We start from the raw sequence: 27,792 nt of genomic DNA on the forward strand, positions 1-27,792 counted from the left end.
AAAGGCTTAAAAACCTTGTGATTTTCTCTTCCTCCAAACTGAATGACTATTTCTGCTCAAATTTAAACTTCAAATGCAGAGTCCTTAGCTAATTTATCTCCTCAATGCCACACGTTGTTTAAGCAGTCGAACTTCTAGAAACCCTATAGATCTTTAAATGATTCCTTTCCTAAAAGATTTTGAAATCACTTCACATAAAATGGTCCAATAAAACCAAGTATCCCATTTTTAAGTCTTTTGTAGAAGGTGAGTACGGCAACCAGAAAAAGTACCTCTTCTTTAAAAATAAATTTATGTTTGGCCATTTTGGACCATCATTGTGACACCTCCTTCTCTGAAACACAACAAAAATATTAAAATGGTGATAATGGTATTATAGTTAGAGACCCACAGTGAAATGTTTGAGAATGAAATGATGTGATATCTGGGACTGCTTCAAGTAAGGGGTAGTATAATGACTGGACAAAGAAACAAAATGGACTGTGCTGAAGCCAGGTGATGGGTAAATGGGGGTTCATTGAGTTACTTTTTTTTTGTTTGTTTGTTTGAAATTCACCATAACAAAAAGCTTTAGAAGTATATTCACATGGCAATTGCCTCTTGGCTACTTTCAGAGTACAAGAATATACAAAATCTTCTTCTCTGACCATCTGTCCCAGTTACATTATGAAGGATAGAAGGCAGTAATAAAATTTAGAGAAAAAGTTCTAAGCATTTGGTGTCTACCATTTTTTAGTACATGTAGATATTCATATATTTATAATATATTTTCTTCTATTTTTAAGTGTAGATTTAAGTGTAGAACACATCTTCAAAATGGAATCTATATAGTTATTAAAAATTATTCTAGATCTATATTTAGAGACACTTGTGGATGGAGAAAGATGTTCACCATATATTTTAAATTTTTTTTTTTTCAACGTTTTTTATTTATTTTTGGGACAGAGAGAGACAGAGCATGAACGGGGGAGGGGCAGAGAGAGAGGGAGACACAGAATCGGAAACAGGCTCCAGGCTCCGAGCCATCAGCCCAGAGCCCGACGCGGGGCTCGAACTCACAGACCGCAAGATCGTGACCTGGCTGAAGTCGGACGCTTAACCGACTGCGCCACCCAGGCGCCCCAATGTTCACCATATATTTTAAATGAAGTACTTACAAAACTATTTCAGAAATTGATTTAATTTTTATATTATTGTATTTGTATATACTTAGAAAAATCTGGAAAGATACACATGAAAAATTTTACAGTGATTACTCCTGCTTTGTAGTATGCTTTTCATTATTTTTTCCTTGTTCTTTATATTTTATATTTTTGGGCATCAATTTTGTTGTTGTTTTTCAATAAGCATTAAATATTTGGAGTGCCTGGGTGGCTCAGTAAGTTAAACGTCTGACTTCGGCTCAGATCATGATTTCGCAGCTCATGAATTTGAGCCCTGCATCGGATTCTGTGCTGATAGCTCAGAGCCTGGATCCTGCTTCAGATTCTGTGTCTCCCTTTGTCTCTCTGCCCCACCTTGCACATGCTCTATCTCTCCCTCTCTCAAAAATAAATATTTAAAAAAAACTTTTTAAGCATTAAATATTTATAATGCTTTAAAAAGTAATTTTAAAAGAGGGAATGAGAAAAGTATCAGTATATGAGAATTTCATACATGAAAAACTAATGTTTTATATCAATGAACAAAAGAGAAATTGTTAAAGTATGGGATATAAAAAACTAATTAACCATTTGAAAAAAATTCAAATGGATCAATATTTTAAATATGAAAAGGAATTATAAAGTTACAAAAAAAGAAATATTTGTAAATATTTATTTAATTGAGAGAGAGGGAATTACTCTCAAAGCATAGTATCAAACAAAATAACAATCATAAAAGGAAAAAACCTTATAAGATTTCAATATATAAAACTTTAAAACATCTATGTGATAAAATACATCATTAATGAATGGGACATTTTTGAAAATATGTAACAAATAAAGAGGTCTAACAAATCTATATTTTAAAAGATTAATAGCTAATAGAAAAATAAAGAACATGAATAAGTAACCGCAAATCACCAATAAACATGATAAAAATTGTTCAACCTTACTACAAAGTAAATTGTTCTTGTCTTTTATTTTTTAAACATTTTTTAATGTTTATTTATTTTTGAGAGACAGAGAAACAGCGAGAGTGGGGAGAGGCAGAGAGCGAGACACAGAATCTGAAGCAGCTCCAGGCTCCGAGCTGTCAGCACAGAGCGCAAAGCCGGGCTTAAACTGGCGAACTGTTGAGATCATGACCTGAGCCGAAGTTGTCCGCCCAACTGACTGAGCCACCCAGGTGCCCCTGTTTCTGCTTTTTAAAATAATATCCAAATCTAGCACTTAAAATGAGCACTGGGATAAAATGATAATGGGAGCATAAAACTTACAATTTTTATTGAAAAAAAACTGAGAAGTACATATTATAACACTAAAAATGTGCATACCCTTTGAATCAGCAATTGCACTTCTAAGAATTGTCTAAGAAAATAAGGATATACACTAACTAAAATTTAGCTAAAAGGATCTTCACCAAAGAATAGAAAAAAATAAGTAAGATAACAATCCAACAGTAAGTGACTGATTATAAATGGTAGCAAACGTACACAATGAAATAAAAAAGAGCCATTAAATATGGTTTGTTAGAAATATGTTTATTGTATGTAAAACTATCAAAAACACTATACAAAAAAGTTGTTAAACTGTGTATTTAAATAATTATCAAAAGTGCATACAGACAAATTCTGAATGGATATAGTACATTTAAAAATTTTAATAGTTATCTCTGAAAGCCAGGTTTCCAAGTTTTCTTCTTCTTACTACCTATATTTTCTAATTTTGGCACAGACTCTCTAATTTGAGAGTATCTTTTATTTAAAAAGGAAAAAAAAAAAGCTTTTCAAACTTGCGCTACTGAGGAATTGAATAGGAAAGCTGAGACCTTTCCTAACAAGAGTCCCCTTATCTAAGCACTTATATCTTATCATCTGCCTCACAAGAATGTGACCTACAAAATAGGAACTGAGTCTTACTCATTTCTTTTTTACTGTAATGCATACTTTAGTGTGTGGTATAATAGTAGGCTGAATGATGAATGATAACCTTTAGCAGGAAGCTCAAAAGACTCTCCAAGACACCTAAGATTTAGATTCTGTATAGGAAATACAGTCACCTATGAAACACCCATGCTGGCCACAGGAGCCTCTCAGTAAATATGAATTCCATTTAATCAACTGTTCAGACCGAAAAATCCTGAACTTTTCCTTGACTCCTCTTTCACACCTTATGCCCAATCCATCAACAAATCAAACTGAAGTAATCCTACTGGTTCTACATTTAAATGTGTTCTCCTGGCACCTGGCTGGCTCAGAGAGCTAAGCATCTGACTCTTGATTTTGGCTCAGGGCATGATCTCACTGTTTGTGGGTTCGAGCCCCACATCGGGCTCTGCGCTGACAGTGTGGAGCCTGCTTGGGATTTTCTCTCTCCCATTCTCTCTGGCCCTCCCCTATACTCTCTCTTTTAAAATAAATAAACTTACAAAAAATATATACATATATACATATATATACATACACACATATATACACACACACACACACACACACACACACACATATATATAAAATGTATTCTCACAATCCTCAAAAAACTAAAAACAGAACTAGCCTATGACCCAGCAATTGCACTACTAGGCATTTATCCACGGGATACAGGCGTGCTGTTTCGAAGGGACACATGCACCCCCATGTTTATAACAGCACTATCAACAATAGCCAAAGTATGGAAAGAGCCCAAATGTCCATTGATGGATGAATGGGTAAAGAAGGTGTGGTATATATATATACAATGGAGTATTTACTCGGCAATCAAAAGAATGAAATCTTGCCATTTGCAACTACGTGGCTGGAACTGGAGGGTATTATGCTAAGTGAAATTAGTCAGAGAAAGACAAAAATCATATGACTTCACTCATATGAGGACTTTAAGAGACAAAACAGACGAACATAAGGGAAGGGAAACAAAAATAATATAAAAACGGAGGGGGACAAAACAGAAGAGACTCATAAATATGGAGAACAAACTGAGGGTTACGGGAAGGGGTTGTGGGTGGGGGGGATGGGCTAAATGGGTAAGAGACACTAAGGAATCTACTCCTGAAATCACTGTTGCACTATATGCTAACCAATTTGGATGTAAATTTTAAAAAATAAAAAATAAAACAAGTTATGAAATGCAAAAAAAAAAAAAAAAATGTCTACACTCATACAAGCCACATGTGTAAACAGATAAACTAAGATTCTATACCAAGAAAAAAAAAAAGTGTTCTCCCAAGATTTCTCACCAGTTTGCTGCTGCCACCTTGGTCCAAGCAGGAAGTTATCTCCTGTCCATTCAAAAGTAATAGTCCTGTACTTAGTGTCCATGCTTTCATTCTGCGGCAGTCTTCACATAGCCAGAATGATTTTCTAATAGGCAGATCCATTTATGCAAGTCTAAGCTCAAAACTCCCAATAAAGTCCCATCATATGCAGAATAAAATCCAAGGTGTTTCCCATAGTTTATAAGCCCTGCATGGTCCGCCCTTGATGCCTTCTTTGAACACATTCCCTTTCTCTGGCTTACACTGGCCAGCTCACTAATCCTGGAACTTGTCGAGCATGCTTCCACCTCAAGGCCTCTCCCCTCTCCACTCCGGCCTTTTTTTCCCTCTTTGCTGAGAATGCACTTCTTCTTAAAACAGACCTTATCAAAAAGATCTCTGTTTAAAAGTCACTTTATCAAAATGGCCATCTTTAACCACTTTATTTTAATTGGAATCCTTCCCAACCAGCCTCCTACGCTCCCTTCCTTTAATCGGCTTTATTTCTCTTAGGTGCACCACGCGACATTATGTTACCTATTAATTTGCTTATTGTCTATCTCCTCCACTAGAATGTCTATGGGCACAGAGTTTGTTTCTTCACCACTCAATTTCAAGCACTTTGAATAGTGCCTGCTATGTTGGAAGTACTAAATAAACACTTATGAGATAATTAGGTAAATGAATAAGTAAATGACTTTGGTAAGATATGTTTCAAGTTCTTGTGTAAACACAGTATGGGGGCCACTGCCTGCTCTAAACTATAGAATATTTCCTGAGGGCCAACACCAAAAAAGGATGGCAAAGTTGTAATAAAGCAGGTGGAATAAAAGTAGCATATTATTCAGTAATAATACTGATGTTGCTGATGATTAGGCTTGGAGTTCTCCAATTCCCAAAAACCTTCCCCATTTCTCATCCCACTACCATTTAAAACCCACATCCAGGGGCGCCTAGGTGGCTCAGTCAGTTGAGCATCCAACTTCAGCCCATGGTTCATGGGTTCGAGCCCCACATCAGACTCTGTGCTGACAGCTCAGAGCCTGGAGCTTGTTTCAGATTCCGTCTCCCTCTCTCTTTCTCTCTCTGCCCCTACTCTGCTTGTGCTCTCTCTCTCTCTTAAAAATAAATAAACAGGGGCACCTCGGTGGCTCAGTCGGTTAAGTGTTCGACTTCTGCCTAGGTCATGATCTTGCCATTCCCAAGTTCGAGTCCTGTGTCGGGCTCTGTGCTGACAGCTCAGAGCCTGGAACCTGTTTCAGATTCTGTGTCTCCCTGTCTCTCTCTCTCTCTCTCTCTCTCCCCCTCCCCCACTCACACTCTCTCTCTCAAAAATAAAATAAACATTTAAAAAAAATTTAATAAATAAATGAATATTTAAAATAAATAAATAAAACCCACATCCACCTTACTAAACTTAAAGTTCTTCTACGAATTTGAAATATTTGGCAAACAATGTAAATTATTTTCAGGAGGAAAAGTCAGTTATTTCACACTGTGAGCAACCTCCTTCTCATTAGCTGGTAACCAAACATTGTTTCTTAATATGTAGCCTCATTAAATGGAACAATCATCCTACTTGCTAAAACCAGTATTTCCCATTGCCTTAATTTTATCAGTGAAATGAGGCAAGGGGAGACCCTGCCAAACAGACACAGGAATTCTCAAGATATATGAGTGAAGCCTCAGAGTACCAACGTAGGCTGTGGTCTATGTCACAAGCAGTTTGTTAACTAAAAATAGTGGAAGTACCTAAATTTGAGAATTACTTGTTTTAAAAAATAAACTGGACTGTGGTCAGTGTCATTCATTTACAACATTCACTTCCTTTCTGATACTTATTTCTTGAAAAAAAGCTAATGTGTACCAGATCATAAATTTTGCATAACCCCAGTTGACAATCGCGTCATTTAAGTACTGTTAATGACACTCCTGAAAGTCAACCACAGTGCTTCAAAAACAATTTTTCAAAACACTGTGGTAAGAGTAGCACAGTTGAGAATCCAGGCTACAAAATGGAGTCAGGCCAGCCTGGGATAGATTTCTACTTCTGCCACCTAATTGTTGTGTGATCTTAGGTAAATCCTCTAACTTCTCTGGGCTCCATAACTCCATATCATCCATAAAATGCAAATAAGAAGTTCTACTCTGTAGAGTTGTTATGGGGACTGGGACAATGCATCAAGTACATCTTGTCCCAGGTAAACACGATTGAAAGATATTCATCAAGTACATCTTTTCCCAAGCAAGAACGATTTTAATTTTTTAAATGTCTATTTATTTTTGAGAGAGAGCGAGAGCAAGCAGAGGGAGGGGTGGAGAGAGAGGGGGACAGAGGATCTGAAGTGGGCTCTGTGCTGGGCTGGAACTCACCAACTATGAGATCATGATTTGAGCCCCCCAGGCGACCCTCTATCAGAGCAAGAACAAATAAAGAATGGGAAAGCCACATGCAGCTGACGGAACCATAAAAACAGCAGAGGGTGGAAAAGCTGTTTGCAAACCTCTGCACACAACAAACCTCTTGTCCTCAACAAGTGGTCTATAAATTGGAGCAACTATTAAGACACACTCACACACGCATCACATGCCCTAAGAAACATCTTTCTTCATATCCCAATCAGCCTTAAAAATTATTTAGCCTTTACACTGGCACTAGTAATCCAACCTTACACTTACTTGTACATCTCATTCTCCTCACCCAACATGCTGCATCATTCCCAAATCTGACTCCCTGAGGCCTACAAGCAAAAGAGAAAAACTGAGACATTACTCAATATAGTTAACAGTTGGCAAAACTATTGTCCCCTGAAGTGTCCACACAGTAAAACAGGAATCCCCCGCCTTATGCTTTGTCAGTAACAGGACCTTTCTACACACTCTTCAGTGGAGAGCTATGGCAATAGGAAAACCGCCAGTAGAAATACTGTTTGCCCTGTACGAACTTCCGCTTTCCAGAATCATCGACGTGCCTGACTGGCTCCGTCTTATTTCCACCAAGCCCGGAAGCCAACGGTGCTCTCTGCCAACAGAAGGCAAACTGCTTCAGCATTTCCCTGCCACAGACCAGAAGAGGCAAAAGTAAAGTTAGATCTAAACCCGGGAACAAAGCCCAAGGATTGGGGGCTGCCAAGCGGTTCCTTGGCCCCTCTCACCACGAGGGGCACGCGGTGCTGGCTCCGGCGGGGCGGCCGCACGCAGTACCTGGATGAGGCCCCGCTGGAACAGGGCGCTGTGCACGCAACCGGGGACCCTCCCCGGCAGCTCCAGCGAGCCGTTCCCGCTGCGGATCCTCCAGCTTCCCCGCAAGCTGAGGCTGCGGGCTGCGGCAGTGGGCCCCGCCCCGCACAGGGCGAGCAGCAGAAGCAGGCGGAGGCGCATACCGCGAGCAGCAGCCGCGATCCCCAGACAGGAGGCCGCGGAAGCACGGGTCCCCTCGGAAGAGGCCGGGGCTCTGGCGCTCCCCCGCCCGGGCCCCGCCCCCAGGTCAGCTGAGCTATGGGGACCCGCCCCGGCTCCCGCGGCAACGCGGGTGGGCGGAGAGCGCAGATCCCCGGCAGACCGGCAGAAGCCGGTCCTGGGCTGGTACCTCTACAGTCTGAGCACTGCTCCGCGCTTTTACCTGCCGCTCCGGTGTCTTAACGAGAGGCGAGAACTGTGCACGGTAATTGGGACACCCAGTTTCCTGGGCACAAAGTGGAGCGCAAAGCCTCGGAAAGCTCAAGAACACAGAGTAGGATGACAAGACACAGCTAGAGAGGCTCCTGACTGCTTCAGAGAACCGAAACCCTGAGACACTCACCACCTCATTCCCCCCAAACTTCCCCAGACCCTCATCCACTCTGCAGGTGTCTGCCTGGAGGTGGTAACGCTCACCTCCTGCACCTCCATAGGTTGGTCTCCGGGCGTACTCCCACCCTTCAAAGAGTAAACAATAACTAAAATTGCCTAATTCGTAGGGTCATTGTGAGCGCTGAGAAAATCCGTGTACAGCGTGCAGCATAACGCCTGGCCCAGAGATAGAACAGCACCTTCGTTAATGTTAGTGGACTACGACCCTGTGTTTTATAAAGCCTCACAGAGGCGGCCTCCTGAGGTTTCAGAAACCTGCACTAAATGTGCAGGCAAATGTAAAATCCTCTGCTGCTCACCAAGTGTGGGACTTGAACTGGAAAGTGTCCTGAACTAAAAAATGTGGACAGTGCACCTTGTTTTCAGGTTGTTATAAGCATAAAATGAGTTGACATGTATTCGAGGACTGTGGGAGAACTTAAAAACGTGGAACAAACACTTCATTTGAATACCAGAAGGAGAGGAGCCATAATGAAGGTAACAGTGAAGCCTTTAATCACTTACTGTGATGGTATAAACAAAAGGCTAAAAGAGACCAGATGTCAACTCCCCCCTGCTTGTTTCCCCCATAAAATGACATGCCAGTTGAGTGTCAGGTGGATCAGCAGAGATGTGGGGTTGTCTCACTGTTGAGGGAACCCTGAACAAAAGGCTCTAGCTGCTGTATGGACCCTGTAGATGATGGGGTGGAGGAAGGGTTAGGAATAGGAAGTTACTGGGTACTGAGCCTGAGTAGGAATAAAGGTGTTCAAGGTTTCCCACTTGTCCTGCCCAATAAGGAAGGAGATAGGAGCAGAGTCACCTGAACAAGGTCTCTGCCCAAGGCCTCAGATAAAGAGACCTAGGAATGACTAGGAATGACGTTACTGGAGCTAGGAATGTAAATATGTGAAGAGCATGAAGAGCCAGAGGGACATCAGTCCTTCACTGCAACTTCTTTTAGAGATTGTAATACTTTGGCTGTATACCAAGCATGGGATGAAGGGATGGCTTTTTCCCACAACGCCTGTCAGGTAAAGCCTTTGTAATTGCCTATAGTCAGACCTGAAAAATTACACTTACGTCATGTGATCCAACAGAGCTTCTAGTGCTAGAGATTTATCCATGGAGGTTATATAGAGTTTGGGGCAAACTCCAATAGAAGAGTCACAGTACAGATCCTTATATCCTAAAACAAAGCTATGTAATTCACCATAAAGAACTACTCTGAAAAATAGGTCCTAGTATGCTACTAGGTCTTAACAAAGACCAAACACCTGACTGTGGTACATTAAAGGACTATGAAGCCTCAACTGAGGATTATCAAATCAACCAAGTCATAGAACTGGGCAGGGGCACCAATGTCCCATTGTATGTAGGAAGTGATATATTCAAACTCGAGCAAAGCCCAGAGGACTCAAGTAAACTACAATAGCCTTCTACATCATGAATCAGTGCTGCACTGATGACCTCATGGGGAGTCCCTTATGATCAACTGACAGAGGCCTGATTCACATGTAGGCTGGTGCAATATATATTGGAAATAGCCATAAAAGGTTAGCTGCCACATTACAGCCCCATTCCGGAATGGCCCTGAATGACATTTAGTAAAAGAAAATCTCAGCACACAGAGTTAGGAGACTTATGTTTGATTTTTCACCTCATGTGAAAGGAGAGGTAGCCTGAGATACAGTTATATATTGACAGCTGCGTAGAGTCAAGTCTTGCTTAAAACAGCCTTAAAAGAAATGAGGATGGAAGATGGGGGATATGGAGGTCTGAGTAGATAATATGTGGATGGACCCTGTAGGAGTGGACACAACATATGCAGTTTTGTTGTGTCTCACGTTAAGGCTCACAAGAGAACATGTACCACAGAGGAGGGTCTTGACAATCAAGTATATAGAAAGACTTGTCCTTTCTATATACTTGATCCACTCTGGTGGATTTTAGCCAGCCTGTCTGTGCACCACTCCAGTATTTGGCACTGAGCACATGAGGAAAGTGTCCACAGTAGCAAAGATGAAAGGCATGCACGTACCCAGCAACATGGGATTTCTTTCACCAAGGGCGATCTTACTGAGCTCTAGACAGTAAACTAGAGTAAACTATATGAATAGGTGGTCTAGCCTTCTACATCCTTTATCAATGCTCTTTGCTGAGCTCTGGACAATGGTACCGGCCAGCCACCTGTTGGCAGATTGATTACACTGGACCCCTTCCTCCTTGGTGGGGCCATCAAATTGATTTACTGAAATTAATACATATTCTGAAAATGTTCTGCCTTCCTTGACTGCAGTGTATCCACTAGCACCATCCTAGAGTTATAGAATTCATTCTCTTGAAATGGTATCCCTACAACATTGTCTTAAACAATAGACCCACTCAAAAAAATAATAATTAAATAAAATAAAATAAAATTTAAAAGGAAAATAGATCCACTCGATGTCAAAGGAAATGTGAAGATGAGCTCATGAACTTGAGAATCACTGGTTTTACCGAGTACCCAATCACCCAAGAGCAGCCAACCTAAAACAAAACAAACAATAACAATAACAACAAAACAGTGCAATGGCCGGTGGAAGTTCTCAGCTTAGGTGTCAGCTGGAGGGCAGCACCTAATGGGGTTGGAGCCCTTCCTTAGAATGCAGTATATGCACTAAACTCTGGCCAATATAAAGTGGTGTGTGCCCCAGAACTAGAGTATACAGGTATAGGAACCAAGATGTAGAAATAGCTGTTGCCTCTCTTGTCATCATTATCAGTGACTCACTAATGGAATTTGTGTTTCTTATCCCTGAAACTGTTGACTCTGTTAGGTCAGAAGTCTTGGTTCCAGATGTAGGGAATATACAAGGTTCCACCCAATTGGAAGTTGTGACTAGTATTTTGGAGTCATTTTGGGTTCCTTATTCTATTGGACAAACAGGTAAAAAATGGAGCTAATGTACTGGCTGGGGTAATGAATTCTGATTACCAGGTGAAGCTAGAGTTGCTACAACCTAATGAAGGCAGGGAGGATTATGTTTGGAACCTTGAGTAGTCAGTGGAATATCTTCTACCACTTCCATGCCCAATATTAATTATCAATGGGAAATTACAGTAACCATAATCCAACAGAACCAAAACAGCCTAGCATGGCAACCCACATGGGCTTTGCAGCCCCAGGACTGAGGCCAAATCCAATCAGTCCCATGGTTATTCTGGCTCCTATCATCACTTTAAATCTCAGATGAGACATCATGCCACAGAACCTAGCATCAGACTTTCCCAGCATCTGCCCAAAGGTACTTTCCCACTGTCTCTGACTCACTTCCTTTTTCCTACACTCTCACTATTCTGGGATTGTACCTCCCTGCAAAACATTAAAAGTTAAGCTTTGCCTCCATCTCTGTTTGCTAGGGAATTCCAACAAGGACAATATTCTCTCCCAATTTCTATTCATTAGATTACTCAATCATTCTAGGGGGTCCAATGAAAATTAGACATCCAGAGCTATTCAATAGAAATATAATGTACAACTCATAAGTAATTTTACAATGTCTGTAATCACATTTCCTCTTTTTTTTTTTTTGATGAATTTTTATTTTTAAGTAATCTCTACATCCAAACGTGGGGCTTGAATTTATAACCCTGAGATCAAGACTTGCACGTTCTGCCAACTGAGCCAGCCAGGTGCCCCTAATATAAGGTTTTAAAATCTTTTGTGCATTTTATAATTACAGCACATCTCAATTTGAATGCTAACTTTTCATCTGTATTCAATTTCCTATGGTTTTTTTTTTTCAACTTTTTTTTTTTTTAATTTTTATTTTTGGGACAGAGAGAGACAGAGCATGAACGGGGGAGGGGCAGAGAGAGAGGGAGACACAGAATCGGAAACAGGCTCCAGGCTCCGAGCCATCAGCCCAGAGCCTGACGCGGGGCTCGAACTCACGGACCGCGAGATCGTGACCTGGCTGAAGTCGGACGCTTAACCGACTGCGCCACCCAGGTGCCCCATCCTATGTTTTACCCTGAAAAAAATTCACATACCAAATTTGTTCTGAAATATTGGGGGATGATTCTCCATGGATCTCACATTTCTGAACATCTTATGAGCAATGGCACTGGATACTTTTGTTTCTGGACTATCTTGGAAAGGATATTTGTATTTCAAACAGCCTTGGAAGAAGGATGTCCATGTCTTAGCTCAGGTAGTCAGGCAGAGAGCAAATTCTCCCTTCCTCTGCCTTTTTGTTCTATTTAGGCCCCCAGTGGAATAGATGCCTTTTCGTTCTATTTAGGCCCCCAGTGGAATAGATGATGCTGATTGAAATCCAGGAGGACAATCTGATTTACTTAGCCTACCGATTCAAATGCTAATCTCTTCTGGAAACATCCTCACAGACATACCCAGAAATAATGTTTAATCAGTTATGTGGGCATCCTGTGGCCTGGTCAAGGTGATGCATAAAATTAACCATCACAGTTCAGTGAGTTGGGCAAATGTATATACTTGTATAATCACTACCCCCATTAAGATATAGGACATTTAATCCTGGAAAGTTTCTTTGTGCTTCTTTCTAATCAAATGCTCCCCATCCCAGGTAGCCACTTTTCTGATTTCTGTCACCATAGTTTAATTTTGTCTCTCTTTGAATGTCTTGCAAATGGAATTACACACTATATATATATATATATATACTTCTTTTGTTCAATATAATGTTCTTCAAATCTATCCATGTAATTCATTCTTATTCTTGAAAAATCTTTTTCTTGGTGTAGTCTTCTAGGGTGATAATTATCTTTTCTCAGTGCATTGAAGATAATATTCCACCATCTTCTGTTTCTAAGATTTATTGAGAAATCTTTCATTTTTGCTCTTGAGTCAGTCTACTTATTGTTTCTTTGCAGTAATCTACTTTACAACAGAGGGAGTAGCAGCTCTATCTGGACCCCTGGACCACAGGGGGGATGCACACAGGCTGTGCAGAGACTTGTAGAAGTGAGTTCTGGTGTATGACCCTCCAGGACACAGGAAGCTGCGTACAGGCCATACAGAAATATTGGTTTCCATGTCAAGAGGCCTGCAAAAAGATCATCACTGGTCAAGGCTGCAAGGTCACGTACGAATTGTTTCTAGCCCTGTGGACCTTCACTGAATGTCTTCACATCCATACCAGCCAACCACCAGCCCACACCAGGAATTTCTAGAGAGCCTCTTTTTTCCCACAATATCCCTCCAACACCCTCTACTGAGAAATCTTAACATTTTCATTTTAAAGGAGAAAGGCTTAAAGGAACTCAGTTAGTTATCACCGCATACCTCAAAGATATTGTGGGTTTTGTTCCAGAACACCACAATAAAGTTAGTATCTCAAGAAAGCAAGTCAAATTAACTTTTTGGTTTCCTAGTGCTTATAAAAGTTATGTTTACACTATGCCGTAGTCTATTTTATATGCAACACTATTATATCTAAAAAAGCAATATATATACCTAATAATTTTAAAATACTTCAGTGTTAAAAAGACTAACCATTATCTGAGCACCAGTTTTCATTCCCACCAACAGTGCACAGCAAGTCATAATCACTGATCACAGCTCACCATAACAAATACAATAATAATGAAAAAGTTTGAAATATTGCAAGGTTTACCAAACTGTGACACTTTGTGCGGAGACACAAAGTGAGCAAATGTTGTTGGAAAAAACGGAGCTGATAATAATGGCTGCTCAATGTAAAGTTGCCACAAATTTCAATTTGTAAAAAATGCAATATCTGTGAAGCAATAAAATGCCTGTATGCCTATATGTTGAAAAGCACATTTGGAGCCTAGAGGCAATAAATTGAACTCAAGCTCCAATTAGACATTGTAGACTTACTTCTGTCTCTTTCCATGTTTCTTAGACTCTGTCTTATTTTAGATCTCTCTGTGCTACATTCAGAATTTCTTCATATTTTCAACTGCTCTAAATTTTTTCTTCAGCTGTGTCTATTGGGTATTAAGCCTATTCTTAGAGTTTCAATTTCAATTACTCTGTTTTTCTTCTGCAAGTACTGCTTTTTATTATTTTTTCAAATCTGACTTGTCATTTTATAGTCTCTTGCTTTTTGTATTTCATTTTTTTCAATATATGAAATTTATTGTCATATTGGTTTCCATACAACACCCAGTGCTCATCCCAAAAGGTGCCCTCCTCAATACCCATCACCCACCCTCCCCTCCCTCCCACCCCCCAGCAACCCTCAGTTTGTTCTCAGTTTTTAAAAGTCTCTTATGCTTTGGCTCTCTTCCATTCTAACCTCTTTTTTTTTTTTTTCTTCCCCTCCCCCATGGGTTTCTGTTAAGTTTCTCAGGATCCACATAAGAGTGAAACCATATGGTATCTGTCTTTCTCTGTATGGCTTGTTTCACTTAGCATCACACTCTCCAGTTCCATCCACATTGCTACAAAGGGCCATATTTCATTCTTTCTCATTGCCACGTAGTACTCCATTGTGTATATAAACACAATTTCTTTATCCATTCATCAGTTGATGGACATTTAGGCTCTTTCCATAATTTGGCTATTGTTGAAAGTGCTGCTATAAACATTGGGGTACAAGTGCCCCTATGCATCAGTACTCCTGAATCCCTTGGGTAAATTCCTAGCAGTGCTATTGCTGGGTCATAAGGTAGGTCTATTTTTAATTTTCTGAGGAACCTCCACACTGTTTTCCAGAGTGGCTGCACCAATTTGCATTCCCACCAACAGTGAAAGAGTGTTCCTGTTTCTCCACATCCTCTCCAGCATCTATAGTCTCCTGATTTGTTCATTTTGGCCACTCTGACTGGCATGAGGTGATATCTGAGTGTGGTTTTGATTTGTATTTCCCTGATGAGGAGCGACGTTGAGCATCTTTTCATGTGCCTGTTGGCCATCTGGATCTCTTCTTTGGAGAAGTGTCTATGCATGTTTTCTGCCCATTTCTTCACTGGATTATTTGTTTTTCGGGTGTGGAGTTTGGTGAGCTCTTTATAGATTTTTGGATACTAGCCCTTTGTCCGATATGTCATTTGCAAATATCTTTTCCCATTCCATTGGTTGCCTTTTAGTTTTGTTGGTTGTTTCCTTTGCTGTGCAGAAGCTTTTTATCTTCATAAGGTCCCAGTAGTTCATTTTTGCTTTTAATTCCCTTGCCTTTGGGGTGTATCAAGTAAGAAATTGGTGTGGCTGAGGTCAGAGAGGTCTTTTCCTGCTTTCACCTCTAAGGTTTTGATGGTTTCCTGTCTCACATTCAGGTCCTTTATCCATTTTGAGTTTATTTTTGTGAATGGTGTGAGAAAGTGGTCTAGTTTCAATCTTCTGCATGTTGCTGTCCAGTTCTCCCAGCACCATTTGTTAAAGAGACTGTCTTTTTTCTATTGGATAGTCTTTCCTGCTTTGTCAAAGATGAGTTGGCCATACATTTGTGGGTCTAGTTCTGGGGTTTCTATTCTATTCCATTGGTCTATGTGTCTGTTTTTGTGCCAATACCATGCTGTCTTGATGATTACAGCTTTGTAGTAGAGGCTAAAGTCTGGAATTGTGATGCCTCCTGCTTTGGTCTTCTTCTTCAAAATTACTTTGGCTATTCGGGGCCTTTTGTGGTTCCATATGAATTTTAGGATTGCTTGTTCTAGTTTCGAGAAGAATGCTGGTGCAATTTTGATTGGGATTGCATTGAATGTGTAGATAGCTTTGGGTAGTATTGACATTTTGACAATATTTATTCTTCCAATCCATGAGCACGGAATGTTTTTCCATTTCTTTATATTTTCTTCAATTTCCTTCATGAACTTTCTATAGTTTTCAGCATACAGATCTTTTACATCTTCGGTTAGATTTATTCCTAGGTATTTTATGCTTCTTGGTGCAATTGTGAATGGGATCAGTTTCTTTATTTGTCTTTCTGTTGCTTCATTGTTAGTGTACAAGAATGCAACTGATTTCTGTACATTGATTTTGTATCCTGCAACTTTGCTAAATTCATGTATCAGTTCTAGCAGACTTCTGGTGGAGTCTATCGGATTTTCCATGTATAATATCATGTCATCTGCAAAAAGTGAAAGCTTAACTTCATCTTTGCCAATTTTGATGCCTTTGATTTCCTTTTGTTGTCTTCTTGCTTTTTATATTTCAAATTTCTTTTTTTTCTGGCATAATGGTCAAGAGGTAAGATTCTGGAATTTGATTACCTGGACCTAAATCCCAACTTCTGTTATTAGCTGAGTAACCTTGGGTAAGTCATTCAGTCTTTTTGTCACTTAGTTCCCTCATCTATATAGCAAGGGTAAGAATATAGATATATTAATTTATAAATAAGTATATAAGTTTATTGATAACAATGTAAGTATATCAATAAGTATATATTTTCTATGAGAATTAAGAATTAATATATTCAAAGAATTCAGAATACATACATATATATATTCAGAATATTTGTATTCAGAATACATATATATATATATATAATATATAATTGAGGTAAAATTCACATAACATAAAATAAACCATTTCAAAATGTGCAATTAGCAGCATTTGGTACATTAACATTGTGTTGTGTATCCATCACCTCCATCTAGTTCCAATTTATTTTTGTCACTCACAAGAAACACACCATATCCATGAAGCAGTTACTCCCCATTCTCCACCACTACCCTCCATGCCCCTGGCACACATTAGTCTGCTTTTTGTCTGTAGAGATTTAACTATTCTGGATGTTCATGTAAGTGGAATCATATTAAGAAGTTATTTTTTTGTTTGTTTTCCCACATGCTTATTTTTAAAAATTTTAATTCCAGTATAGTTAATGTAGTGTTAAATTAGTTTCAGGTGTACAATATATTGATCCAACAATTCTGTACTCAGTGCTCATTGTGGTAAGTGTAGTCTTAATCTCTTTTACCTATTTCATCCATTCTCCCACCTACCTCCCCTCTGGTAGCCATCAGTTTGCTTTCTATAGTTAAGAGTCTGTTTTTTGGTTTGTCTCTTTTTTGTTGTTCTTTTGTTTCTTCTTTTGTTTGTTTTGTTTCTTAAATTCCATATATGAGTGAAATCATATGATATTTGTCTTTCTCTGACTGACTTATTTCACTTAGCATTATACTCTTTGGATCCATTCATGTTGTTGTAAATGGCAAGATTTCATTGTTTTTTATGGCTGAGTAATATTATACACACACACACACACACATACACACACACACACCATTTCTTCTTTATCTATTCATCAATTGGTGTACACTTAGGCTGCTTCCATAATTTGGCAATTGTAAATAATGATGCAATAAACATAGAGGCGCATACACATTTTCAAATTAGTGTTTTCATATCTTTGGGTAAATTCCCAGTAGTGGAATTACTGGATCATATGGTAATTCTATTTTTAATTTTTTGAAGAATCTCCATACTGTCTTCCATAGTTTTGCGCTAGTTTTCATTCCTGCCAACAGTGCACAGGTTCCCCTTTCTCCACATCCTTGCCAACAATTGTTGTTTATGTGTTTCTGATTTTAGCCATTCTGACAGCTGATATCTCATTGTAGTGTTGCTTTGCATTTTCCTGATGACTAGTGATGTTGAGAATCATCTCTTTTGAACATCTATATGTCTTCTTTGGATAAATATCTGTTCTTGTCTTATGTCTATTTATGTCTTATGCTCATGTTTAAATTGGATTATTTGGTTTTTGGTGTTGGGTTGTATAAGTTCTTTATATATTTTGGATGCTAACCTTTTATCAGATATGTCATTTGCAAATATCTTCTCCCATTCAATAGGATGTCTTTTAGTTTTGATTGTTTTTTTCACTGTGGAGAAGCTTTTATTTTGTTGTAGCTCCAATAGCCTATATTTTTGTTTTTGTTTCCCTTGCCTCAGGAGACATATCTAGAAAAATTTTGCTATGGCCTATGTCAGAGAAATTGCTGCCTGTGCCCTCTCCTAGGATTTTTACGGTTTATGGTCTCACATTTAGGTCCTTAATCGATTTTGAGTTTATTTTTGTATATGGTATAAGAAAGTGGTCCATTGTCAATTTTCTCCATGCAGCTGTCTAGTTTTCCCAGCACCATTTTTGAAGAGACTGTCTTATTCCCATTGCATCTTCTTGCCTCCTTTGTCAAAGATTAATTTACCATATAATTATGGGTTTATTTCTTTCTAGGCTCTCTTTTCTTTTTTAATTTTTTTAAAATTAATGTCGTTTTGAGAGAGAAACAGAGTGTGGGTGGGGGAGGGCCAGAGATAGAGGGAAACATGGAATCCAAAAGCAGGCTCCAGGCTCCACACTGTCAACACAGAGCTGGACACAGAGCTCGAACCCACAAACCCATGAGATCATGACCTGAGCTGAAGTCAGACACTTAACTGACTGAGCCACCCAGGCTCCCCTCTAGGCTCTCTTTTCTGTTCTCTTGAACTATGTGTCTATTTTTGTGCCAGTGCCACACCGTTTTGATCACTACAGCTTTGTAATATAATTTGAAATCTGGAATTGTGATACCTCCATTTTCATTCATCTTTTTCAAGATTGTTTTGACTATTTGGGGCCTTTTGTGGTTCCATACAATTTTAGGATTGTTTGTTCTAGTTCTGTGAAAAATGCTGTTGCCATTTTGATAGGGATTGCATTAAATCTGTAGATGGCTTTGGATGTATGGATATTTTAACAATATTTGTTCTTTCAATCCATGAGCAATGGGATATCTCTCCATTTGTGTCATCTTCAATTTCTTTCATCAATGTTTTATAGTTTTCATTTTTTTTTAATTTTTTTTTTAACGTTTATTTATTTTTGAGACAGAGAGAGACAGAGCATGAACAGGGGAGGGGCAGAGAGAGAGGGAGACACAGAATCTGAAACAGGCTCCAGGCTCTGAGCAGTCAGCACAGAGCCTGATGCGGGGCTTGAACTCACGGACCGTGAGATCATGACCTGAGCCAAAGTCGGACGCTTAACCGACTGAGCCACCCAGGCACCCCTATAGTTTTCAGAGTAAAGGTGTTTCACTTCCTTGATTAAGTTTATTCATAGGTACTTTATTGTTTTTGGTGCAATTGTAATTGGAACTGCTTTCTTAATTCTCTTTCTGCTACTTCGTTATTGGTGTACAGAAATGCAACTCTTTGGATCCATTCATTGGTGTACAGAAATGCAATCAGATTTATACTGATTTTGTATCCTGCAACCTTACTGAAATCACTTATCAGTTTTAGTGATTTTTTGAGGAGTCTTTAGGGTTTTCTATATATAGTATCATGTCATTTGTAAATAGTAAAAGTTTTACTTCTTCCTTTCCAATTGGGATGTCTTTTATTCTTTTTCTCGTCTGATTGCTGTGGCTAGGACCTCTAGTATGATGTTAAATAAAGGTGGTGAAAGTGGATATCCTTGTCTTGTTCATGATCTTAGTTGAAAAGCTCTAAGTTTTTCACCATTGAGGATGATATCAACTGTGGGTTTTTCTTTTTTTTCTTTTTTTAATTTTTTAATTTTTGAGACAGAGAGAGACAGAGCATGAACAGGGGAGGGGCAGAGAGAGATGGAGACACAGAATCTGAAACAGGCTCCAGGCTCCGAGCTGTCAGCACAGAGCCCGATGCGGGGCTTGAACTCACAGACCGTGAGATCATGACCTGAGCTGAAGTCGGATGCTTAACTGACCAAGCCACCCAGGCACCCCAACTGTGGGTTTTTCATATATGGCTTTTATTATGTTGAAGTATGGTCCTTCTAAACCTTCTCTGTTGGGGGCTTTTATCATGAATGGATGTTGTAATTGGTCAAATACTTTTTCTGCAGGTATTGAAATAATTATATGGTTTTTATCCTTCTATTGTTTTTTTTTTAAGTTTCTTTATTTATTTTTGGGAATGGAAGGGGCAGAGAGAGAGAGAGAGAGAGAGAGAGAGAGAGAAAGAGAATCCTAACCAGGCTCTGCACTTTCAGTGTGGAGCCCGATGTAGGGCTCAAACCCACAAACTGTGAGATCATCACCTGAGCTGAAATCAAGAGTTGGACACTTAACTAACTTGAGACACCCAGGTGCCCCTATCCTTAACCTACTTGAACCACCCAGGAACCCCTATGCTTTTTGTTGTTGATGTGATTGATTTGCAAATATTGATTGCAAATATTGAACCACCTTGCATTTCAGGAATAAATCCCACCTGATTGTGGTGAATGATTTTTTTAAATCAAAATATTTTTTTTCAGAAATAGATTTAGTGATTCATCATTTAAATATAACACCCAATGCTCATCCCAACCATTGTCCTCTCTAATGCCCCTCAACCCTTTAGCCCTTCCCCCACCCAACACTCCACCAGCAACCCTCAGTTTCTTCTCTATATTTAAGAGTCTCTTATGGTTTGCCTCCCTCTCTGTTTTTATCTTATTTTTCCTTCCCTTTATTTGTCGACTGACTTATTTCACTTAGCATAATACACTCTAGTTCCATTCATGTTGTTGCAAGTGGCAAAATTTCATTCTTTTTGATTGCCAAGTAATATTCCATTGAATATATATACTACATCTTTTTTGTGAGTATGTGAGTCTCTTCTGTTTTGTCCCCCTGCCTGTTTTTATTATTTTTGTTTCCCTTCCCTTATGCTCATCTGTTTTGTCTCTTAAAGTCCTCATATGAATGAAGTCATATGATTTTTGTCTTTCTCTGACTAATTTCACTTAGCATAATACCGTCTAGTTCCATCCATGTAGTTGCAAATGGCAAGATTTCATTCTTTTTGATTTCTGAGTAATACTCCATTGTATAAATATACCACATCTTCTTTCTCCATTCATCCATCGATGGACATTTGGGCTCTTTCCATACTTTGGCTATTGTTGATAGTACTGCTATAAACATGGGGGTGCATGTGTCCCTTCGAAACAGCACACCTATATCCCTTGGATAAATGCCTAGTAGTGCAATTGCTGGGTTGTAGGCTAGTTCTGAGCTGAAGTCAAGAGTTGGACACTTAACTGACTCTTTCCCATTTGCCTTACTGTTACTTACGGTTTTTCCTTTCCGTTTTAAGAGTCTCCTGTAACATTTCTTGTAGGGCTAGTTTAATAGTCATGAATTCCTTTAACTTTTGTTTGTCCAGGAATCTCTTGATCTCTCCTTCTATTCTGAATAATAGCTTTGCTGGATATTCTTGGCTGAAGGTTTTTCTCTTTCAGTAGTTTGAATATATCATGCCACTCTTGTCTGGCCTGCAAAATTCTGCTGAAAAACCAGCTGATACTCTTATAGGGTTTCTCTTGTATGTAACATTTTCTTTTCTCTTGCTTATTTTAAAATTCTCTCAAAAATAAAATAAAATAAAATTCTCTCTTTATAATTACTTTTTGCAAATTGTTTACTATGTGTCTTGGTGTGGACCTTCTTGGGTTGATATTTTGTTGGGGGCTTTCTGTGCCTCCTGGATCTGGATTCCTGTTTCCTTCCTTACATTCAGAAAGTTTTCAGCTTATTTCTTTAAATTTATTTCTTTATTTATTTCTTTAAATAAAATTTCTTCCCCCCTTTTTCTGTCTCTTCTCATTCTGGGATCCCTATAATTGAATGTTATTAGGCTTGATGGTATTGGTATTGCTAATTCCCTAACTCTGTTTTCCTTTCTTTTCTTTTTTTTTTTTTTTTTTTTTTTTTTTTTTTTTTTTTTTTTTTTTTTTGGTCTCTCTCATGTTCATCTTGATTGCTTTCCATTCTTTCCTCCAAGTCACTAGTCCATTCTTCTGCTCCTCTAGTTTACTATTTATTTCCTCAAGTGTATTTTCAGTTTCATTTATTGACTTCTTCATCTCTGATGGGTTTTCTGTTTTCCATCTCTTTGTTAAGGGTCTCCCTGAGGTCCTCCACTCTTTCTTCACATCCAGTAAGTACTTTATGACCATTATGTTATATTTTCCATCAGGCCTATTACTTATCTCCACTTCATTTAGGTCTCTTGCTGGATTTTGTCCTGTTTTTTCATTTGGGACATATTCCCCTGTCTCCTCATTTTGTCTGTGTCCGTTTCTGTGTATTAGGAAAGTCAGCTATGTCTGCTCCTCTTGAAAGTAGCAACTTTATGAAGAGGTTCTGTGGTGCCCTGCAATGCAATGTCCTCTGTTTATTGCAACCTGGCACTTTGGGGGTGTCTCCTATATGTGTTGCACGCACCCTGCTGTTGTGGTTGAGCTGTGTTTGCCTTCAGTCCAGTCATCTGCAATGGATCTCTTTGCCTGTTATGGCCAGGATTTGGTCCTTGTGTTGTTAGTGGGACAGTCTGGGGCTGTCTTGGGCTTCAGTCAGACCAGGTGTTTGCCAGAGATGCAGTACCTCTGCTGTGGGAAGGGGTCTGGAGTGGAGGCAAGGTAGGTAGTGAGTGCTGAAAACACTCTGGTGCCTGCAAGTGGCCCGTATGTTTATGGTGGTGGATGAGGGAGGGAAATGGTGCCCTCCGGCTCCTTTGTTCCTGAAGAAGTCTCCCAACGATCCTTGCCCCTCCAGCACATGCTCTGAGATTAGTAAACAAATCTCCCTCCTGTGTACCCCAAGCATTTTTCAAACTGCTGCTTTATGGTGTATCTCTGTGACACTGTTTTTGTGCTCTCTCTTGAAGGCTTGGGACTCAGTTTCCTCTTGCCCTCTCAGCTCTCTCACAGGCCTCCTGAAGTTCCAAGTTTTAGGCCTCTCTGATTGTAAGAACTTGTGCAAGTCATTCCTCTGGTTTTCAAGGCCAAATGTATGGAGATTCATCTTTCCAGTGTGGGTCTCCCATGCCCGGGCTGGGGTCTGCTCTTCTCTCTTTTTTGTGCCCGGGACATTCCTCCTTCCTGTGGATAGTCCTGTGGGTCTTTAGCTTTCGATCATGTCTGTGTTTCCTACTCTCTTTGATGTGGCCTCTTTTCTACATTTAGCTGTGGAGAGTCTGGCTGCCAGTCTTTGGGTAATTTTCCGGGTTGTTCACACTGATGTGGCTGTTACCTAGTTGTATCCATGGAATGAGATGAGCTTAAGGTCCTCCTACTCTGCCATCTTCCCTGGAAGTCAATATGTAACTTTTCATATCCGGCTTCTTTCACTTAGTAGGTTTTCAAGGTTCATCCACATTGTAGTATGCATCAATACTACATTCCTTTTTATGGCAAAATAATATGCCATCATATGGATACACACAATTTGTTTATTCATCCATTGTTTCCACCTTTGGCTATTGTGAATAATGCTACTATGAACGTACAAATGTTTGTTTGAATTTCTGTTTTCAACTGAAAACTAGGAGTATATATTGAATTTCAGTTTTCAACTGAAAACTAGGAGTATATATCTAGGAATGGAATTGCTAGGCCATGTAGTAATTTTGTATATAATTTTTTAAGGAAATGCCAAACTGCTTTCTATAGAAGCTGCATCATCTTACATTCCCACCAGCAATGTAAAATGCTTCCAATTTCCCCAAATCCTCCCAACGCTTATTTTCCATTTAAAAATTATAGCCATTCCGGGCACCTGGGTGATTCAGTCAGTTGGGCGTCCAGCTTTGGCTTGGGTCATGATCTTGTGGTTTTTGAGTTCAAGCTCCATGTCGGGCTCACTGCTGTCAGTGTGGAGCCTGATTCAGATCCTCTGTACCTCTCTTTCTCTACTGCCCCCTTTCCCAACTTGCACGTGCTCTCTCAAAAATAAACATTAAAAAAATATTATAGTCATTCTAGTAGATGTGAAGTGGTATCTTATTGTGGTTTTGATTTGTATTTCTCTAATAACTAATGGTGTTGAACATCTTTTTCATGTTTGTTGGCCATTTGTGTATCTTTTTTTGAGAAATATTCAAATCCTTCGCCCATTTTTAAATTGGGTTACTTGTCTTTTTGTTGAGTTTAAACAACTCTTTATATATTCTGCAAACTAGACACTTATCAGATATATGATTTGCAAATATTTTCTCCCATTACATAGGTTGTCTTTTCACTTTGATAGTATCTTTGGACATACAGAAATTTATAATTTTGCTGTCCAACTTATGTTTTTTCTTTCATTGCTTTTGCTTTTGGTATCATATCTAAGAATTTGTTTCCAAATCCAAAATCATGAAAATTTACTCCTCCTTTCTTCTAAGAGTTTTATAGTTGTAGATCTTACATTTAGGAATTTGATCCATATTGAGTTGATTTTTGTATGTGGTATGAGGTGGGATCCAAATTCATTCTTTTGCATGTGAATATCCAGTTGTCTTAGAACTGTTGAAGAGACTATTCTTTCCCCATTGAGAGGTCTTAACACCCTTGTGGAGAATCAATTGGCCACAGATATGTGTGGGTTTATTTTGTACTCTCAGTTCTATTCCATTGGTCTATATGTTTATCTGTATACTCTTTTAATTACTGTAACTTTGCAGTAAATTTTGAAACAGGAAATGAGTCCCCAAACTTTCTTTTTCAAGATTGCTTTGTGCTCTTTTGTAGTTCTCTAAGAATTTTTAAATCCTCCATTTCTGCAAAAACAGTCATTAGGATTTTGACAGGATTCCATTGAATATGTAGATTGCTTTGAGGATCATTGCCATCTTCACAATAAGTCTTCCAATTCATGAGCATAAGATGTCTTTCCACTTATTTAGGACTTTTCTCTTTCAGAAATGTTTTGTAGTTTTCAGTGTGCAAGTTTTGCACTTCCTTGGTTAAATTTATTCCTATTATTTTATTCTTTTAGATGTTATTGAAAATGAAATTGCTTTCTTACTTGCATTTTCAGATTGCTCATTGCTAGTTATAGAACTGCAATTGATTTTTGTGATTTTTGTATTCTGCAGTTATGCTGAGTTCCATTTTTAGCTCTAATTTTTTAAATTATCATTAAGATTTTCTAGATTGTGTCATTTTGCGAATATGGCTTTACTACTTCTTTCCAATTTTTGATGACCTGATATTTTTAATGTCTGAAAATTTTGCAGGTCACATGGCTCCCACTCATGGTGCTATGTTCCTTTGTATTTTGTTTTTTTCTGATATTTAACCGTGAACTATTGAGTTCCTTTAGAATATTTGTTTCCTCCAGTTCTTGGTTGCTCTGATTTGGAACTACTTTAAAAATTAATTCTGCTTGAGTTTTCTGGGACCACCTATGAAGTTAAGATTTAAGGGCTGCAAATCTTCACAAAGGCCAAACTATGACTACAGTTTCTGAGAGAATATTCTCCTGTTACAGAGCACCAAGGTTCAAGATCTGTGGACTCCTCACTGTTGTTTTGGGGATGGGTTTCTCTTATTTGATACCACTCTTTGCCAGGGTCACTTGGTTTACAGGGAACTTGGGTTACAGTTCACTTGGTTTTCAAGTGTTTTTGAGATGAAAGTTGGCTTCTGTTTATATTCTTTCTTTTTGGGTTCCTGGCTTCAATATATTTTGGCTTGTGAGTACTCCTTTCTTGACTGATTCACACATTAAAAAAAATTGTTTTTCCCATGTTTGGTTGCTTTTTCACAAGAGTCAGTCAGGATAATCATCCATACTAATAGGAACTGGAATGTCCATCTACTGACTGTGGTGGTATTTTACTTACCGTAGTCAGAAAGTGAAGAAGGTTCATTACACTAGTCCTCCTGATCTGTGGAGAATATGTTCCAAGACCTCCAGTGGATGCCTCAAACTGATAGTATTGAACCCTCTACTATATATTTTTCTATACATACATATGGTAGAGTTTAATTTACAAATTAGGTACACTAAGATTAACAATTGCAACAATATACTGTTATGACAGTATAATAAAAGTTATGTGGATGTGTTCGCTTTTTCTCAAAGTATCTTCTTGTACTCTGCTTACCCTTCTTGTGATAGGAGAGGATAAAATGCCTCCATGATGGGATGAAGTGAGGTAAATGTGACAGTTAGGCTACTATTTACCTCCTGACAGTGTATCAGGATGATCTGCTCCTGGACCACAGTTGACCATGGATAACTTAAGACTGTGGGTAAGGGAGGACTACTATATTTTTCTATAGTATACTGTAGTTTTTGTTTTTTGTATTTTTAAACATTTGGCAAGGAATATTTTTGGCAAAGTCTACCATTTAACTTTCACTCATTAAATACTTGGCCACCTAACAACGTGCCAGGCAGTCATATAGCAGAAGAAAACAGACAAAATCCCTGTTCTGGGATGGGGTTGAAAAAACAGTATTACATGCAAAGGTAGATAATACAGAATATGCCATGGAACAGTCTACAATGCAGGGCTATGTTGGTATATTATGTATAATAATAGTTGAGGAAAACCACTCTAAGTTTGACATTTGAAACAATTAGGGAAGGGAGAGCCATATGACTTGAGAGAATTCTAGTCAAAGAACAAGGGCAAACATCCTAACATCAAAGTCCTCAAGTCTCATCTGAAGCCTGTGAGTTTGAGTTGGGGAGTGGTTGAGCAGTATATTAGAGGTGATGGGAAGTCGTTACATCCTTGAGCATTTGTTTTCACTCTGAAGGAGACAGGAAACCTTTAGGTTTGGAGCAGTGATGACATGATCTGACATGGTTTAGGAGTATGCTGGGTGTTGTGTGTGGGGCAGGTTGCTGCAAAGTAAAAAGCAGGGAGGACCACTGAGTAGGCTATTACATACAATGATCCAGGAGGTGATCAAGCTTTATACCATGGTGGCAGCAGTGACTATGGTGAATAGGTAGGTTCTGAATAAAAATTAAAAGAACTGACAGGACTGCTATGAGAAATCAAGGTTGATGCCCAAGCTTTGAACCAGTGCTACTCAAAGGAATGTTTTACATTTACCAAAGCCAAAAGAGGTAGGGGTGTGTGCATCTGTGTAGAAATCAAGTAGGTTTTAGACATGTTTAGGAGAGATGGTTGGGAGATCAGCAAAGGACAATGGTTAACTATGTACCTGAGTAACTAGGGCATGAAACTACTCCACTGTTTGGTCTTGACACTATTCAAATGTGACACACCAACAAGGAATTTGAGGTTAAGAGGCTCAGACAATATAGTATGCAAAATGAAAGTTATTTCATAAAACCATTTTCAATACAGGAAAACTTAAAGAGGGCTCTTAAAGATACTCATCCAGGAACAGCGTACAATTTGGAAAGGTAACTGACAATGGGACCTTAACTAAAACAAATACCATGTTAAAAGAGCAATTACTAGAAAGTTTGCCAGAATTAAAATCATAAAAAATTCTTCAAAATGAGGCAAGAAAGGAGCAAGTAGTTATAAGATAGCAGGAAAGAATACAAAATTGTGGTTAATTACAGGGGGCCTAAAGAAACCAAAATCTTCCTAGTCTTTCCAGAAAACATCTTAGTACCTAAGTATCTTAGTTTTGATCTTTTACATAGTTCCCCCAATACACTATTTTTGAGGGGAATGCAGATACAGAGGTAATCAGGTTTTTAAAATCCTGTCTCTAAATACCTTTACAATTTATATTACATTGGGACAACTGAAAGTTTTCAATAGCTACTTTTGAGCTATTTCGAATTATGTTCTGACATATGCTAAATCCAGTGAACATTACAAACATCCTAAACATGAGGGCTTACCTTGTC

At 38.8% G+C, this 27,792-nt stretch overlaps 1 protein-coding gene across 1 annotated transcript in view; it reads right to left on the reverse strand.

Annotated features, from left to right (window-relative positions):
• Positions 1 to 7,857, reverse strand: part of MANBA (mannosidase beta) — a 118,546-nt gene extending 110,689 nt beyond the window's left edge. The window contains exon 1 of the mRNA XM_049632135.1: positions 7,597 to 7,857. Coding sequence (XP_049488092.1) covers positions 7,597 to 7,773 — 177 coding nt within the window. The 5' untranslated portion in view covers positions 7,774 to 7,857. The remainder of the gene's footprint in view (positions 1 to 7,596) is intronic.
• Between the last annotated feature and the right edge of the window lie 19,935 nt (positions 7,858 to 27,792).

Source organism: Panthera uncia, chromosome B1 (genome assembly GCF_023721935.1).
Source record: "Panthera uncia isolate 11264 chromosome B1, Puncia_PCG_1.0, whole genome shotgun sequence".
Taxonomy (NCBI): Eukaryota; Metazoa; Chordata; class Mammalia; order Carnivora; family Felidae; genus Panthera; species Panthera uncia.